General features: G+C 39.4%; 1 protein-coding gene across 1 annotated transcript in view; it reads left to right on the top strand.

Moving 5' to 3' along the window:
- The window catches only part of LOC126162084 (serine hydroxymethyltransferase), a 40,746-nt gene extending 21,801 nt beyond the window's left edge, over positions 1-18,945 (top strand). The window contains exons 5-9 of the mRNA XM_049918358.1: positions 3,692-3,904; positions 8,960-9,132; positions 10,514-10,688; positions 16,390-16,506; positions 17,811-18,945. Of these exons, the coding sequence (XP_049774315.1) occupies positions 3,692-3,904; positions 8,960-9,132; positions 10,514-10,688; positions 16,390-16,506; positions 17,811-17,977 (845 nt within the window). The 3' untranslated portion in view covers positions 17,978-18,945. The remainder of the gene's footprint in view (positions 1-3,691; positions 3,905-8,959; positions 9,133-10,513; positions 10,689-16,389; positions 16,507-17,810) is intronic.
- Positions 18,946-19,361: the final 416 nt, after the last annotated feature.

The raw sequence follows: 19,361 nt of genomic DNA, 5'->3' as shown, positions 1-19,361 counted from the left end.
GTACATTCATGAATAACTATATGTTTTTTTAGATCTCATTTTATTTCTTTGTGTTAACTTATGCTTAATATGTAAGAGAACTTTTTGAGTTGTTTGCTAGTCAGAAAGCATTTCTGATATTTCATGTATATACATTGCTGAGTCATCCTTTATAGTGCACTGCACCCTCACAAGCTACTTAGTGTCCCTATGATTGTTTCATGGCAGTACATGATGCATTTGCACATGAATGATTGTAATAATGAACAGTTTTTTTTTTTTTTTTTTTTTTTTGTATGTTCTACATATGTTGTGATCTGAGGTAGGTCTTATTTTGGTCCTCTGACATGTCTAGGACATAAATTGTATGTATACGACATACATATGTCCCTCAACTGTGTATACTGTGTATAACTTCACATCTTGTACTTTTACATGACATATGGATCTAATTTCTTCATTTTATTTGTTTCTGAGGTTGTAGTCTCTTTCAAAATTTCAGAACTCAGCATTTCATACTTTGACAGATGTATAGGTCATGTTCCTTCGCTTTACTTGTTTCTGAGGTGTTACCTCCTTCATACATTTATCATCTTCTACGGTTATTTTCTCTTCCAGTAGGTTATTTCAGGGCTGTGCAGATAATGTATGCCGGACTGGCCAGTAAAAATCGTGGAATAGTTATTCACGGAAGTTATTAATAAATAATACAATGCGTAAGTAGAAATTCGTTGTGGTATTCTTCAAGTATGTGACAATGGGTGTATCTGTTCAGTCTATCAAATGCTTACTGCAAATTCATTTGTAGAGTCTCATCCCTGATTCTCATTTTGTTTAATCTGTTTTTGTGTTGTACAATTGATATGTTGATAATGCTGTCATTTATTCATACAGGTCTGAAGACGGCATGCAGAAGTGCCTAAACTGGTAGTTAAAAAAAAAATAGTTCACGAGGATGGCAGTAGGCATTTTATTTGCTTAAAGTAGTAAATGGTTGTGATCCTCAAGACCTCCAGTCAAAAGGATGGACTTACAAAAAATATTGTACTGTTCCCCATAACATAAATCACTTTAAAGTTCACTGGCACTGTAGATGGCACTGACACATCATATGCTACACAGTGCTCTGTGTTTATGATGACGAAGCGAGAGGGAGACAGTGTTAGCTAGCGTGTGAATTCCTGGAACTCATGTTGGTTGCATTGGTGCACTGTTGCTGCAAATGAATCCATTGTTGCCAGATAGGGACAGGTTACCCTGGGAATCGAATATACGGCCATTCTTAAGACTTGTGGAAATTTTAAGTCATACACTGGACTTTTAATATTAAATTTTGAGTATAAGATACACCTCTATTATGAAGGCAATTTTTCAAAGAAAAAAAGTGCATCCTATTGTCCATACAATATGGTAATGTTACATGAGTCTTCTGCTGCAACAGTTCTCTGAGAACCAGCAGGCACACTGCTTTGTGCAGTGGGAGTGACAAGACTGTGGGAGCCAACTACACCAGTATAGCTCTCATTTGTGTATTGGTGGTGGGAGTAGTCCAGCCCACTGGGTATGAAATGCTGACTAGTTTAAATCCAGTTATGGTATGCTGTCAGGTTTCAAAATCTGATTAAATGTGTGTGGAACCGCACTCCTTCCTAACTCTAATTCGATTTTCTATGAAAACATGGAAGTTTGTCTGTGATGGGGCTATAAGATATTGGTCCTGATATACATAAATAGCACACAGAATTGTACCTGTAAATCATATTTCTGCAACATTTGCAAGAAACAAAGTTAATTTTGAGGTGATGGTGCTCTTGTATTTATTTTCATGTACTCTTTACTAATTGGGAAAGAACACTTTGGATAAAATGTAAGTTGTGCTTGCTAATAGCAGTGGAGTGTTTACCATGCAAACTATTGGGAGCAGTGATAAAACAATGTCACACACAGTGCGAGAATTCAGGGCAGTACACAAGGCAGCTCTGTCACACTTCATAATTATTATTGCGTATTTTCCATTTCACGTCGGGACTTGAAATTTTGCATACACTGAGGTGACAAAAGTCATGGGATGCCTCCTAATATCATGTCGGACCTCCATTTGCCATGCATAGTGCAGCAACTCGATGTAGCTTGGACTCAAGAAGTCGTTGGAGGCCCCCTGCAGAAATATTGAGCCAAGCTGCCTCTATAGCCGTCCATAATTGCAAAAGTGCTGCGGGTGCAGAATTTTGTGCACAAACTGCCCTCTCACTTATGTCCCACAAATATTTGATGGGATTCAGGTAGGGCAATTTGGATGGCCAAATAATTCTCTCGAATTGTCCAGAATCTGCTTCAGACCAATTGTGGCACAGTGACGTGGTGATTGTCATCCTTATACATTCCATTATCGTTTGGGAACATGAAGTCTATGAATGGCTGCAAATGGCCTCCAAGTAGTGGAACGACCATAGCTTCTTGGCATCTGTGTCACACTCGAACCCTACCATCAGCTCTTACCAACTAAAATTGGGACTCGCCTGACCAGGACACGGTTTAACAATTGTCTAGGTTCCAAATGATATAGTGAAGGTGCTGCAGATGATGTCAAGCTGTTAGTGTTGTGTCTAGACAAGACAGTGTAGACACAATGAGAGGAAGCCGAAAGGCACGCGCTTAAACTCACGCAGGCTGGCGTGAGGTCTGAAACAGGATACGTAATGAATGCTATAAAGAAAAGTATGTAGCTTCTGGAATACTTAACTTTAATCCACATTTGTAGAACATCGCTCTTGATGGTACATTAATAGAATCTCAATATCTATACTGGTAATGGCGCCTTGCTAGGTCGTAGCAAATGTAGCTGAAGGCTATGCTAACTATCGTCTCGGCAAATGAGAGCGTAATTCTCAGTGAACCATGGCTAGCAACGTCGGCTGTACAACTGGGGCGAGTGCTAGTACGTCTCTCTAGACCTGCCGTGTGGTGGCGCTCGGTCTGCAATTACTGACAGTGGCGACACGCGGGTCCGTCGTATACTAGCGGACCACGGCCGATTTAAAAGCTACCACCTAGCAAGTGTGGTGTCTGGCGGTGACACCACAGTTAGCAAAGATGCTCATATTGTCATCTGCTGCCATAGCCCATTAATGTCACATTTCACCACACTGTCCTAAGGAATATCTTCCTCGTACATTCCACATTGATTTTTGTAGTCAATTCATTTAGTGTGCTAGCACTGAAAACTCTAAGCAAACGCCACTGCTCTCAGTAGTTTAGTGAAGGCTGTTGGCCACTGCATTGACCTCTGTGAGATGTAATGCTTGAAATTTGGTATTCTCTACACACTGTTGGCACAGTAGACCTCAGAATATAGAATGCCCCAAAGATTTCAGAACTTGAATGTTCCATGCGTCTAGCTCCAACTACCATCTGGCGTTCAAAGCCTGATAATTACCGTCATGCGGCCATAATCATGTTGCAAATCCATTCACATGAATCAGCCTACTATAAATGGTAGCACTGCTGATGCTCTGCCTTTTTATACCTTGTGCACATGATGCTACCGCAGAAGAGCTTTCCATGTGATGTGTCTGAGCATTCTCTTGTTAGAAACAAACTGCCACAGAAGAGTTGTATCTACTTGCTTTTTCTATGCGAAATAAAGCCTTTTAATGTAACCTAGTTTACACTATATGAACTTATTACATCAAGAATCATGTAAAAATTTCAGGTATTAGTTGTTATTCGCGCTGTCTGGATTACAAGCGTTTCCGACAAATTGCTGATGAAAATGGAGCATACCTTATGGCTGATATGGCTCATGTGTCGGGGTTGGTTGCTGCTGGACTTATACCGAGTCCATTTGAGTTCAGTGATATTGTCACAACCACCACTCACAAGACACTGAGGGGTCCTAGAGCTGGCATAATCTTCTTCAGGAAAGGTAAGATGCTAAATTTTCTAATGTTAAGGGGAAAAGAAGAAATTTGTACATACCGTATTTAAAAATTCTAAATTTTCGAATATTAAGGGAAAAAGAAGAAACTTGTACATTTACTCGAATCTAAGCTGCACTATTTTTCTGGTTTTTGTCATCCAAATAACTGCCTGCGGCTTAGAATAGAGTGCAAAGTAAACGGAAGTTCTGAAAAATGTTGGTAAGTGCCGCCAGAACTAACTTCTGCCATCGAATATATGTAGCACTACACAGGCATGATTTGCAGGCACAAAGATAAATACTGGCACCAAAACCTCTGTGTCAGTAAATAAATTAAAAAAAAAAAGGTAGAAGAAGAGCTTTTTTTCTCTGCCCCGAGTTTCGACCACTGCATTTTCATACAATATCCAACGAAGTAAATAGAAGTTCCATATTATTAATCTTCGAAAGTAGCAGCCTTTCAAATATTCGTAGCAACACAATTAAATATCTTTACACAAAAATACCAACAATGCACAAGGCTTTAGGATTGTTGCACAAGTTGATGTGCTGGGGCCCATTAAGATTTCACGTAACGGCACCTATTGCTTCGTGGAATTTTGTGAAGTGCTTGTTGATGTTAGTGAACCATAATGAAGTGCTTTCATTATAGTGCCAAATTCAAGATGGGAGTTATTTGTTTTGCAGAACGAAGTTCTAATAGTGCTGCAGGTCTGCGATACGGGATTGATGAGAGCAGTGTCAGGCGATGGCAACTGCAGGGAGACACATTATTTGTATGTTCAAGTAGCAGGAAAACATTTAGTGGGCCAAAGTGTGGCCGATATCATGCACTAGAAGTGATTTTAAATGAATTTGTCAAGGAACAGCGTCAGAAATTCCTGCCTGTGAACGCTGAAAAAATTATAAAAATTAAGGCATATGAAATTGCTAGAGAGCAAAAAATTGAAAATTTTAAGGCTAGTTGCAGGTGGATTGTTCTGTTTATGAAGCGCTGGGGTTTTTCACTTTGGAGCCGAACTTCAGTTGCATAGAAGCTGCCAAAAAATTATGAAGAAAAACTTGTGGAATTTCAGCGTTTCATAATTAGGTGGCACACAGAAAAGCAATACCTTCTTGGTCAGATAGGAAATAATGACCAAACTCCCATATATTTTTACATGCTGTCAACGGTTGACGCCAAAGGAAAGAAAGACATAAGTGTTCTTACATCAGGGGATGACAAACAGCGGATGTCCGTCGTGCTTACTTGCACAGCAGATGGACATAAATTACCCCCATTCATAGTTTTCAAGCGAAATACCTTACCAAAATTGGAAGTGTTTCCAAAAAGTGTAACTGTACGAGCAAACGAAAGTGGGTGGTTTTCAGAGGACGTGGTGCTGGAATGGATTAGGCTTTTGTGGAACAGTCGTCATGGGCGCAATGCTTGATGTACGCAGTCTGTTGATATTAGATGAGTACGCACACCATACAACACCTCCAGTAAAACGAAAATTAGAGGAAAGCGAAACGGATTTGGCAGTTATTCCAGACGGGATGACTTCAATTCTGCAACCACTTGATGTCTGTTTGAATAAAGCATTTAAGGACAGGCTTAAACGCATGTACACAGACTGGTTTTCGAAAAGCGACAGACAACTGACACCAACAGGGCATGTAGAACACGCATGTTTGTCGCAAGTGTACTAATGGATTTATGATGCACGGAAGTGTGTTCCAAATCAGACTCTGCAACAAGCATTTAAAAAATGCTCGATATCCAGTGCACTACATGGTACGGAGGACGATGCTCTGTGTGAAGAAATGAGTAACAAAGAATCGAGTGATAGCGATTCAGAATCATAACTGATATTTTAAACAATTCGTATAAGACGTATTACAAACATAATAAATTTTGTTTTAAATTTCAATGTTTAATTTCTAAGTTATTTTCATTCTTATTTTATAAGTGTTGCTACTCTGCATTGCACAGGATAGAAAAGCATGGAAAGCTGCATCAAACCAGTCTATTGACTGAAGACAACAACAACAACACCATCACACGCTGCATTTGAAGTCATCACTAAAAATCTACTATGAAAATCCGACTGGCAAGGCGTTTGAGATGTATGTCAATCTGGCCAACTTTTATGGATAGTGAATCACATGCAGTATTCTCGTCACCATAAGAATAATATGAAAGTAAACATTATGCTGTGTATTCTTTACTGTTTGCTGCTATCTCAATTAAATCCTGTCTGCCTAATAAACTACGAAACTAGACTGAGACAACAACAAAGGCAGAAGAATATACGTATAACATCATCTTTATGTTCGTATTATTCTTATGGTGAATAGTGATGCAGTAAGAAATGAAGCACGGCAACCAACTAGATTTTTAGATCTAAGATGACGCTAATTTCTATGCAGAATGTAATGTACTAAAGAAGCATCTGGAAAGATTTTCAAACGGAGAAAAATTTTCACTAAACTCTCGTTCAGAACATCTTCTATCATATGCAGTCTATTATTTGGTTCTTGTTGATCATTATCAAAGAAACCAGCAGTGTAAGTAACAACAAATAGCAGTTTCTTGCCATTGTTTCGCTCATGAGACAATTGCTCTTTTTTTTTTATTATTTATTGTAAGTGGCAGTAGCACACACAAAAGCAAGCCATGCCGCAAGTGGCGACAGGTCTTAAACACTCATTATCAGAATGTGACAGGCAATGCATGACACAGTACAATAATGCATTTTCAGCTTAGTGACATAAACACCTATAACAAAGAGAACGGCACTTATCAGATCAAAGCAAAATAAGCAATCAATTCAAACCAGACGAAGCACGTATAAATATGGACGGAGTGCCTGAAGCGTAGCAATGGCTACCTGTTAAAGCTTAACTTCTAAGCTTACGACTCGAACCAAACTACTGTAGCTGTATCTTCATCCATTCAACCTAAATTGTGTCTCATGTTGCAATGGACCATTTTTGTTTCGATTTGGAGGTGTGGTCTAAAACGTTTCTCTCCCCTTGAATTTCAAGTCTCATTTTTCAGGTGCAGTTTAGATTCGAGTGTGGCTTGGATTCAAGTAAATACGGTATCTTATTTTTAAGTTTGTTGCAAGGAAACCAACTTTCTGTAGAACTCCTGTATCTACTGTTTCATTGTATTCATAACTCTGTCATCCACAAGGTGTTCGTTTGTTCTTGTAGATAACAGCCCTTCACACTTCTTCCTGATAGGACGTCAAACGGTAATACAGAGTTTCCCACTCTGAGCATTGCTGTATTTCTGTGGGATAGGAGCAAACTAGTCTCAATGATCTGTTATAAACAGTTGGAGTACTTAAAGCCAATCCAGTTAAAATATTTGGTACATAGCTAAAAGGAAGATCTGCACGTTAGTATCAAAACAGTGCTTATTATTGCAGGAATATCTTTTGAATGTTGCAATTTTCAGTTTGGTAGTAGTTCCCTGCACATCCTCTTCTGGATTATATTGCAACAATCTTTGCTCCTTTACGTCACTAGTGAGTCACAGACTATACGAAACACAGATGCAGCTACAAGTACATTGTCTCAGTGCTGTGGCTCGACTGGAGTGAGTTGTGCCATTGGGTGATCAACTCTGCTCTTGGCCACAGTTTAGCTTCGGCCATTCATTCAGATGGACAGTTCATTTATAGTCATGTCTACATAAAAGGCAGTGTCAAAGTTCCAGCATAGCTGGTAAACAAACTGCTGTCACAGGTGGCCCTGCCTCTGACAGGGTAGAATATGCTTATTTAGTTTTTTGTTTCATTACTAATTGATTACTGTAGTACTACTTCATGATCCAGTTGCATTAATGTGACCACTGCATCTGTTAGACACCAATGTGCAATAACCACTCGCAGACAGCAGATGGCAGCACAAGCAATGGAGGTTATATAAACTGTGTTGGAGCAGGGCGAGGACAACAGTGCTGTCTTTGTCATAATGCAGAAACAGTGCAATTTATCTGATGTCAAAAATGGTATGGTCATTGGCTTTCGGGCCAAAGGTGGAATAATTTCCAAAATGGCTAAGTTTTTAAACTGTTCATGTTATGCTGTGGTTGAAGTATGCCGTGGATGGCAGAATGGCGCTATCGAAAACCAGCACCAAGGCAACTGTGGTGCATGACGGGCCATAGATGGCTGGGTGAACAACGGCTATGGTGATGTGTATGGGACAATAGATATGTAACTGTTCAACAGATGACTGCCCATATGAACCAAAGGGCCACTAACAACATCTGCTTAATGATCATTCATTGAATGTTGCTGCATATGGACCACATCAGCAGGTACCTGTTCGTGGCATACGTGCTGACTGCTGTTCATCAGCAACAAAGGCTAGAATTTGCATGCCAATACTGCAACTGGATGTCCACTGGTCTTTTTAGATGAACTCTGTTTTGTGCTCCATCGGACAGGTGGCTGTTGGCATGTGCAGTGTGAAATGCCTGAAAGCAAACACCCTGCACCTAGAGGTGGGAGGTTCCATGCTGGAGGGCATTCCCTGGGTGATTGTGTTATTCTGGAAGACACAGTGGATCAACACAAGTATGCAGCTATCCTTGGGGGCCACATCCACCCCTACATGCAGTTTGTTTTTTTCTCAGCATGATGGCATCTACGAGCAGGATAATGCAATGTATCACACAGCTCACAGTGTATATACAAAGCTTGAAGAGAACCACATTGAGTTTATTGTACTCTCCTGGTCACCAAACTCCCATGATTTGAATCCAGTTGAGAATCTATGGTACCACTTCAACTGTGCTGTTCACACCATGGGCCCTCTACCGAGAAACCAAGCACAGCTGTCCACTGCACTGGAATTAGCATGGCTCCACAAGCCTGTCGGTACATTTCAGAACCTCACTGACAAGCTTTCTGCATCTCTCACAGCGGTCTGCATTGCAAAATGGGGTTATTCAGGCTTTCGACAGATGGTTACATTAATGTCACTGGACAGTGTATCAGCACACACTGGATTAATTTTATTTTTCTAAATCAATGCTTCTTTGTTTGCTTTTCTTCTGAAAAGGTATTCGCAGTGTGGGCAAGAATGGTGAAAACATTATGTACGACTTGGAATCGAAAATTAACCAGGCTGTGTTCCCCGGACTCCAAGGCGGGCCACATAATCATGCTATTGCAGGTATTGCAACTGCAATGAAGCAGGCTACCACACCAGAATTCAAGAAGTATCAAGAACAGGTAATGTAGTGGATAATGTTATCGAAAAGTTTTTAACTATCATTAATTGTGTTAGTAGGTCATTCTTCAGGTTTGTAAATGTATTCTGCTGCCACATACTCAGTTATTTCCCCTGGTACTCCATGAAAGTATTATACTGTTTATAGTTTGCTGTTTTGTGTTGCCTATTCTATTTTTATTTAATTCTGGCTACACAAGACTGAAGATGATGATACACACTGTCTCTACTCATGAACAGGACAGAGCAACTTGTGCACACTGTACAATCTGTCCGCATATCTCAAAGGGCCATTGTAATCTTACACTGTGGATCCCATGGTTTCAGGATGGAAGTAGGTCAGTCTTGGTGTGAGCTGATATTGTGTGCAGGTATCAGATGTGTCTCGTTGCTCTAGAAAGTAATTTGAGAGCAAAGGTAACAGCTAACCTTACCGTCAACATTTAAGTGAAGAGAGTAACCCATGAGCACACTATGCCTATCTCCTGAACACCTTCCTCCAAAGGCTGGAATCTATATAACAAAATGGCATGTGGTTTCTACTGACATGAACCAACTGGTTAAAATTTAAAGTGTGTCATAAGAGGCAGCCTGCTTGTTCACTGGATGACCCAGGAGGGCCGTCATTGAAGAGTGGGGTAGGCTCGGGAGGCAGTGTCTCTACCACCTTGTGGACAGCGTGCCATTGAGGATACAAGGATGTTACAATGCACAGGTTCGGAACATGTTCGTATTCTTGGCAGGCTGTTTTCAGGGAGGTTGAAGCATTGCTTTCCAAGCCTGCCTGTTGTGTGGGTGTGCATGTGTGTGCACGTTTTGGATAAGAAAGACTATACATTCTCCATGAATCGCAGAACTGAAATTGTACAAAAAATATATATTTGTGCGAAATGATCATACTTAGTTCCAGTATGCATTATTAGTTATTGTAATTCCACATAATATTAAATGTCTGTTGTAACTGCATATGAGTTAATTACTGAAGTAAATCAAATTCCAAAAAATTGTATTATTACTGCCATTTTTGTCGGGGGAAGGTTACAAAATAGGGGCAGATCACTTTTGCCTCAGCATAGAAGGGACTCGCCTAGTCATTAGAATATATATATTACCTATCTCTTTTAAAAATTTTGTAAAAAATGGTCCTTACTTTCCATTCGGAAATGACAGCAAAAAAACTCTGATCCTAAAATTTTCTACTTACCATGCTTTCTCAAACTAGAACATGACACAATTATTTGGTTATGGTTGTTTCTGAACGGTAGCATATTTTATATGGCTGCCATTTTGCTATAATTCTTTATGTGCAAAACTTGAATTTAATGGAAGCTGTCATCATGGTAGACAGTACTTTTGAAATTCAAGGCAGGATATCTGTTCCAGGTTATAAAAAATGCAAGACGACTAAGTGATCGCTTAAAGTCAGCTGGCTACAAGATAACAACTGATGGAACTGACGTTCACTTGGTCTTGGTAGATCTTCGTTCAGCTGGGCTGACAGGAAGCAAGGCAGAACACATTCTTGAGGAAATATCTATTGCATGCAATAAAAATACAGGTGAGTGGGTTACCTCTTGTTCTTGTCAGAATTTGCCCTTTCTTAGCAAACAGTCTGGTTTCCTGGTAAAAGAAAAAAAAAATCTTCAAATTTAGAATGTTAATAGGCTATATTTACACTAGCCCCCTGTTGAGAACACCTTTATTATTGATTCTATTTTCCCTCAAACCAGACAGCATTGATAAATACTGCAGCAGTCATTCTCCATGTGAACTGATGACAATACGAATTTCCATTTCTTTCCCAGTCAGCTGCTGGCTTGTGCTGAAATACCGGAAATGTTCGATGTTGCTGATCGGTGCGGTAAACGATTTTGCCTACAGTAAAACAGCGAAAATAATCAAAAAAGCAGTGTATTGGGTTTATAAAAAAATCTACCCACCAAGCATTGCCAGGAGAGAACATACGTAAAGGTTAAGTAAATGTGCAGTTGTCTTTGATTCTAGACAAAGTACAATTTTTTATGCTGAGACAGACAGGTAGCCTGCAGTGACAGCCCTCAACACTTGCGACTGGCCTTTGGTTTGGAATTTCCATTGCTAAACTGTAGGCTGGGCATCTTAGAGTAAAGCTCCCAAATGTTTTTGGTATTGGGTTCAGCAGCCCAGTCAGGCATGAAGACTCAAGCAGTCTGTATGTCTGTCTGGTGCTATTAGAGTCTGTGATTTTTTTTTCAAGAGAGTAGAATGGATAACAAGTGCTTGTCAGATGTCAAAAATGGAAACTTAGGTGGGATATTGTGAAAGAGCAGTTGTGCCAAAATGGTTCATTAAATAAATTTGTAAATCGAACTGAAAGTGTTTCTGTGACTGTACAGTGTGATGTGAAAGAATTTAATGTTACTGCAGCTTCATCATTCGATAATACTGAAGAATCATATGCTTCGTGCAAACTAGAACCAGTGGGTGATGAAACAGTTCCACTAACAGAAATAGTGTCACTACGGAAGAAACTGGAGCAAGCCGACATCACCAAGAACTGAGTTAATGGTTCCGTATAGCTGTGCCCGCATTGCCTCCAGCTGATAATATGGGACACCCTCCTTGTATCAATTTGACTGATGCATCTAGTGGGTTTCAATTTATCTGTGATGTGAAGGATGGAGAGAGGCTTCAGGATGGCATAAAATAATTTATATCACCTGAGGATGCACCTAAATTGGTGTGAAACAGATTGTGGATTTAATAAAAAAAGCTTTCTATAGCCGGAATGATGTTTTCTGCCTACTTATAAGAAAAAGAAGAAAAGAAAAAAATGCTGTGTATTGCTTTGGTTGCAAGTCTCCAACCATGAACTGCCCCACAACCATATTACTGAAATGTGCAAGTGGAAAGAGCTTCCACAGAGAGTTAAAAATTCAAAATTAATGGATCAAGCAATTAAAGACCAAACTGAATAGGAAGAAAAGAGGTGGAGATCAGTTTTGTTAATGTTGTTTTCCACAGTAGATTTCCTTGCCAAAAGAAATCTTCCATTAAAAGGCAATTATGAAATTTTTAGACATCTATGTAATAGAAACTTTCTAGGGTGAAGAGAATTAATGGCGAAGTTCGATCCCATATTAAATTATCATATTAATTGTGTGACTAAACCTGCAAGACCAGTTTGTTACTTAAGTAAGGGCAAACAAAATGAAATCGTTACAGAGATTGTATCTATCATGAAGAATACCATAATAAAAAATATATGGTTTTCAATAATATTGGACTATACATGAGATTAGTGTGGTTTTGAGAGTGGTAGGTGTGTAACTTTCTTTTTTATGTGCATGAGAGACATTACCAGAACATGTCTTACACAGTTGTGGCTTAAAATACTACATTACTTTGGTATACCACTTGCTGATTGTCGGGGACAATCTTAAGACAATGGAAGCAACACGGAGGGCAGAAAGAATGGCACTCAAGCTCGTATCATCGAAGCAAGTTCCTTACACCCACCTTGAGTATAAGTGCCAAGAGATGGTGGAACTTCAATATCAGTGATTAAAATTGGAGTAAAATAATATAGAAAAATTTGCAAATTCTTTTGGTATATATCTGCAGAAGAAGATAGTTCCTCAAAATCGGAACAGTTATTTTACTTCAAAAGAAAATACAGAGGCAAGACACAAAAGATTATAGGTTTCATCATTCTCTCAACAATGTAAAATACACAACTAAAAGTATCACAAACCATGTTGAAAGAACACCTGATTTTCATCAGGTAAAGTAATAAGCTGGCTTTAAAAGTGGATATAACACAGTTGACTATTTGCAAATCATGAACAGAATTGTAGAATGCGACAGAGAATTACCATCTAAAATATATCTGCATTATGGAGCTGACTGAGAGCAGTGTCAAAACTTTGTGGTAGATTGTAATTCAAGAATCATTCCTGAATACCTCAGTCAGTAGAGCAGTTCTCTGTGAAAGGAGAAGATCCCAGGTATGAATCTTCATCCTGCACACTGTGCCTGTTTTCCAAGTAGTTTCACTCACCTAATCTGGTAGGCATACTTTCAACATCATTTATACAAAAATAGCCCTCGACAACCAATCACAATTCAACTTACATTAATGTATTGAAAAGCTTCTCAATGAATACTTAGCTTCCATTATAGTTCATTGGTGCATAAGTATAGTAAATAGTTCAGAATTGGAATTATCCAGGTAAGGGTATCACCAGGTCTATTCTCAGCACCTCTACGACTGTATGTTAGTGGAAGATACTGAACCAATCTGTGTTTTGCAGATGCAGACTACAATGTGTGATTCTCCTTTAGTACAGATAGAGTTCAAGAGTGTGACTTCTGAAGTTTTCCCGGCGTATTTCTTCTTCTAATAATTTCCGGGTATGCAGCCGGATCCCGTCGACATTCTGCCACGATATTTCGGCCCAGAGACGTCCGGCCATCATCAGGTGAGTACACAACTACTGAAGAGCCCAGGTGCAGTCGCGGTATTTATGCCGAATCTCGCACATGTGAAATGTACTGGCATCCTACAGCGCATGCGTCAGATGTTGACATGCGCAGCATAGCCCAGTTGTACGTGCTGCCCTCGGTGGTGGAAATAAAGTTTCATCTAGTCATTGAGCATCGAATGACACTGTCGATTCCGCTGTGATTATATAATTTTAATAACAGGATTCCAATTTTTATCCAGCTGAAAGCCGTTGTCACGATTTATAAGATTATTGGCAAGACGTATTTCCACTGATTCCTTGATTACGGAATCCCAAAAACCGGAAACCGGGGATAAAATTTTTGTTACATTGTATTCCATTGAATGTCCCAAAGAAATACAGTGCTCTGCTACTGCCGATTTTGACGGTTGCCGCAGACGGGTGTATCTTTCATGTTCTATACATCGTTCATGGACAGTTCTTGTCGTCTGGCCAATATATGCAGCGCCACATTCACAGGGAATTTTGTAGACGCCTGCCTTCTTCAGTTGTAAATCGTCTTTAACGGATCCAACCAGGGCCCGGTTCTTTGCTGGTGGACGAAAGATAACCTTGATTTTATTTTTCTTCAGTAATCGGCCTATTTTCGACGACACATTCCCGGCGTATGGAAGGAACGCAGTTGATTTAAAGTCATCATCTGCGTCCTCAGTGCGTTGCTTCTTGTTATGATAGTTGCGCATGGCCTTCCTTATTTGGCGAGAAGTGTAGCCATTCTCTTTGAAAACCTTCTCCAAGTGTTCTAATTCTGCGTGGAGGCTTTCATCATCCGATATTATATGCGCTCGATGTATTAAGGTACTGAGAACACCGGCTGTTTGTGCTGGGTGATGGCAGCTTGACGCCTGGAGATACAGACTCACACAGATCTGTATCTCCAGGCGTCAAGCTGCCATCACCCAGCACAAACAGCCGGTGTTCTCAGTACCTTAATACATCGAGCGCATATAATATCGGATGATGAAAGCCTCCACGCAGAATTAGAACACTTGGAGAAGGTTTTCAAAGAGAATGGCTACACTTCTCGCCAAATAAGGAAGGCCATGCGCAACTATCATAACAAGAAGCAACGCACTGAGGACGCAGATGATGACTTTAAATCAACTGCGTTCCTTCCATACGCCGGGAATGTGTCGTCGAAAATAGGCCGATTACTGAAGAAAAATAAAATCAAGGTTATCTTTCGTCCACCAGCAAAGAACCGGGCCCTGGTTGGATCCGTTAAAGACGATTTACAACTGAAGAAGGCAGGCGTCTACAAAATTCCCTGTGAATGTGGCGCTGCATATATTGGCCAGACGACAAGAACTGTCCATGAACGATGTATAGAACATGAAAGATACACCCGTCTGCGGCAACCGTCAAAATCGGCAGTAGCAGAGCACTGTATTTCTTTGGGACATTCAATGGAATACAATGTAACAAAAATTTTATCCCCGGTTTCCGGTTTTTGGGATTCCGTAATCAAGGAATCAGTGGAAATACGTCTTGCCAATAATCTTATAAATCATGACAACGGCTTTCAGCTGGATAAAAATTGGAATCCTGTTATTAAAATTATACAATCACAGCGGAATCGACAGTGTCATTCGATGCTCAATGACTAGATGAAACTTTATTTCCACCACCGAGGGCAGCACGTACAACTGGGCTATGCTGCGCATGTCAACATCTGACGCATGCGCTGTAGGATGCCAGTACATTTCACATGCGCGAGATTCGGCATAAATACCGCGACTGCACCTGGGCTCTTCAGTAGTTGTGTACTCACCTGATGATGGCCGGACGTCTCTGGGCCGAAATATCGTGGCAGAATGTCGACGGGATCCGGCTGCATACCCGGAAATTATTAGAAAAAGAGTTCAAGAGCATAATTACCCAAGTTTGACAGTAGGTCTCACAATATATGAAAATAATTCTAAAATAATGTATAAACAACACATCAAGAAGATAGTAGTACATATTAAAGATGGGGTCATAGCACTGACTGAACAGATTTTGTATTTTCGGCTGTTGAAGGGCAGGAAGAGAGATACTTAGAGGAATAAATCCGGTGTGGCATATTTTTGACTTAACAAGTAATGTTCAAGGCATAGCTTTTGATGTCTCTCAAAAGGAAAACAGCAACACTGTAAGAAAAATGCAGTGGAGGTGGATGGGTGGGTTATGTTGGTTGATGGTAGAAGACTGTTCTTTGCTGAAAGCCAGTAGATAAGGAAAGGCAGAGGTGACAACTAGAAAGGATGTAGGGGCAAGAGGGATGCGTATACATGAAGACTGTAACACACGGAGAAGTTGAGGCAACCATCATCTGGCAATGGATGTAGGGTGCTTCATGTTGATGTATCTTACGAATGAAGGCAGAGTTTTGAAGTATAAAATGTTGCTGTAGTATGCAAGTCCTGTGACCACGAGCAAGCTGTCACAGTTTTAAAGACACTGGACTCTTATTCAGAAAGACTGGGTTCCATTTCACTTTCAGGCTTACTAAGTTAAGAGTTTTGTAGTCAGTTAAATTGTTTTAAAATAACTGTTGGGGTAGTTCCCATGAAAAGTAGAAAGCTGATTTCCTGCCCAATTCCTCCCGTGCCTTGTGCTCTGCTGATAATTACATTCTCATAAATGGGGTATAAAACCCCAATCTTGCTTCTTATCCTTCTAATTTAGGTCTGTGTTAAATTTCATTTAAGTTATTAAGGTGAAGATCCCTTATTCTATCTAAATCTCTGCAGCTGTAAATCTGTTTTGCCACAGTTCCAGGTGACAAAAGTGCCTTCAACCCAAGTGGCATTCGTCTTGGCACTCCTGCTCTTACCACCAGAGGCCTAGTGGAGAGTGATATTGACAAAGTGGTGGAGTTTATAGACAGAGGTATGTTTCCATTGCAAGCTGACATTTTTTGTGAGAAATGTCAAACTATTTTATAAACTTACACAAATATTTGCAGTTTATGGTAAGTGTTAACTCTGATCAGAAGTTGTCTGAAGTTAGCCACAGAGTTCAGAAGTATGTGCAAATGTATAACCTGAAATGTTCTAGTTGGTAGAATAAGTCCTCCTAGCTACATGACACACTTTTACACATGGAGTGTATGCAATGAGTCAAAACATTACTACCAGCTGTGTATTTGTCCACCCTTGGAAGACAACGCACAGTGATTCTGCACATCATGGATTTGACTTGTCCTTGATGTGTTTTCAGAGGTATGTGGCACACCATGTCTACAAGCAAGTCACATAACTGCTATAAATTATGGGCCGGTTGTTTTTGAGTGTGAAGCTGGTGCCCAGTAACATCCCAGATGTATTACATCAAGCCCAGATCAAGTGAATTTGGTGGCCAAGATGTCAATGTGAGTTCATTGTCGTGCTCCTCAAACCACCAAAACACAATTCTGGCCTTCTAACATGGGCAGTTATCCTGCTGGAAGATGTCCACCATAAGGGAAGACATCAAGATGAACAGCTGTCATGGTTTCTTCAGTTACTAGCATAGGTCCCTTGCAAGTCCAGGTAAATATTCTGAGAGTGTCTGGTCCCTAACTCTGGTGCCACTGAGCAGAATTCCTTTGAGTTTCAGTTCTAGCTAAGTTCATTTTCTATATTTATTTGGGAGGAATGTGCTGGGAACAAATATGTTGTTCCTATTGGCAAATTCTGCCATTTCTGGTATCATACACAAAGTTTTTACCTGAATTATTATCTTGTAGTCGGATGTGATTTCGTTTGTGACTTTCTACAGCTCTTTGTAGATATTTTGTGCATCCTTATCAAAATAAGAGCTCGTAGGTGCACAGACTGTATATCTTTTGAAAATAAGGTCTTGCTATTTATTCTGTCTGAGATTCCTTCAGTATCGGTAGTATTATTTTCAATTTCTTGTCTACAATAATGCCTACACATTAATTTCCTCCCTGTTCTGTTCATTCGTAGTAAACCCCCTGATTGTAACTCTTTCTGGTCTTTATTTTTTCTCCACACTTCAGTTTACTCTGTTCTACTCCATTTAATCTTACCTGTCCCTCCATGTCCACCAAAGTATCTTGCATACCGAAAATTTGTGCACTTTATTATCCGTAAGTAAAAAGTAATACCTGAGTAGTTGAGTTTTTAATGTTTGTGTTACTGTGTGTAATCGTCACTTTTTTAAAGTGTCATTGTAATTTTCTAAAACAGGACTGAAGCTTGCAAAAGACATAACCACCATATCTGGACCAAAGATGGTAGACTTCAAGCGAGTTTTGGCGACAGATACCAACATTGTGCCTAAGGTGAAGGCACTACGAGAAGAAGTGGAAACCTTCGCCAGAAAATTTTCTCTGCCTGGTTACCCAGATTATTGAGCTAGTCTAAAACTTATTCATGTAAGAATGATGCCATAATGTATTCTGAAAAATGTGGAATTTACTAAAAACAAATTGCATGTGCCATTTATTTGTAATTAGTTATCGACTGTCTGTTGCAGTTAAGATAAAGTACGTTTATTAAGTATTTATTACAATTACTTCTTCAAAATTTGTTAAAATAGAAGCCAATTTTTTTTTTAAAAAAAAGTAACATTTAGTTATGAGACTTGCAAACCTGGTCAGTTACTATGCTCTCTAGCATTCAGAAACAAAACACTAAATTACTGGCATAATACGGATTTTCTCTGAGAAATTACAATCAGTAGAAGTATCTGCTCCCTCATGCCTTGTTTGACATATATGTTGTGTCTATTTATTAACCCGTGATATGCCATGTCAGAGTCAAGAATTCTAAATTCAGTAATTTCAACATTCTTCATCAAATTTTAAAGCATAGCAGCAGATATAATAAATGATTTAGTGGTAATTTTTACAGTTGCCATTAATCATGTAAGCATTGAACACAGTGAATTTCCCACTTGCTTATGGTACTGATGCTACAGCGGTATGAACCAACTGTAGCCAAAAACTGTTTCAGTTTAGACTATGCAGAGAGGATGTAACTAACAGGCTCTACAACAAAATGCAAAGGCTTTAGTTTATGCCATCCAAAGCCTTGCCACCTTCAGAGAGCTCAAAGTAGATTGCTCAGGAATGACACATATGCAACCGAAATGACTGAATTGCTCATTAATTGATAAAATGTGGCCCTAAAGGAAGTCTCTTATTAGTTAAAGGCTGGACAAAAAAAGTAAGATCTTTTTCCACCTGTGTAACAGTTTTGGTATGCTTTTATGTTTGTGATACTGACTCTAGAAATGATACTACTTAATAAATTGTAATAGTGTTGTAATATTTTGTGATTATAATTACACTTTTTATTAAAGATAACATTTTTGCATAGACTGCAAAAAATTATTTCTGTCCTCTTCAGCTCCAGAAGTAAAAACGAAACAAAAACTAATGGAAAAAGGGTCCATTGTATACATAACTTCCCTTATTCTTTATTGGTAGGACATAAAGTGGCAACTACTCAAAAGATGATAAACTTTTTGTATCTGTTTTGCTTTGCTAAGAAAACGACAATGAATAGTATTGAGGCAGGAATTAAATAGGGACAACATATCAGATAAAATGCCAGGGATTAGACAACAAGGAATGATAAGAGATAACTGCAAATGTATTACTTATTCTCTCTTGCCCTCAACCTCGGGGGCAGCCATTTGAGATGTCTGCCCTCACAAGTATCAAAGAACTACAACAAAGCCAAATGGGCAGACTGTACAGTCTTCTACCATATATTTGTCTGTGGACTAAAAAA

Source organism: Schistocerca cancellata, chromosome 2, assembly GCF_023864275.1.
Source record: "Schistocerca cancellata isolate TAMUIC-IGC-003103 chromosome 2, iqSchCanc2.1, whole genome shotgun sequence".
Taxonomy (NCBI): Eukaryota; Metazoa; Arthropoda; class Insecta; order Orthoptera; family Acrididae; genus Schistocerca; species Schistocerca cancellata.
The sequence above is the reverse complement of the archived record's forward strand: the minus strand, read 5'-3'. Positions and strand labels throughout refer to the sequence as shown.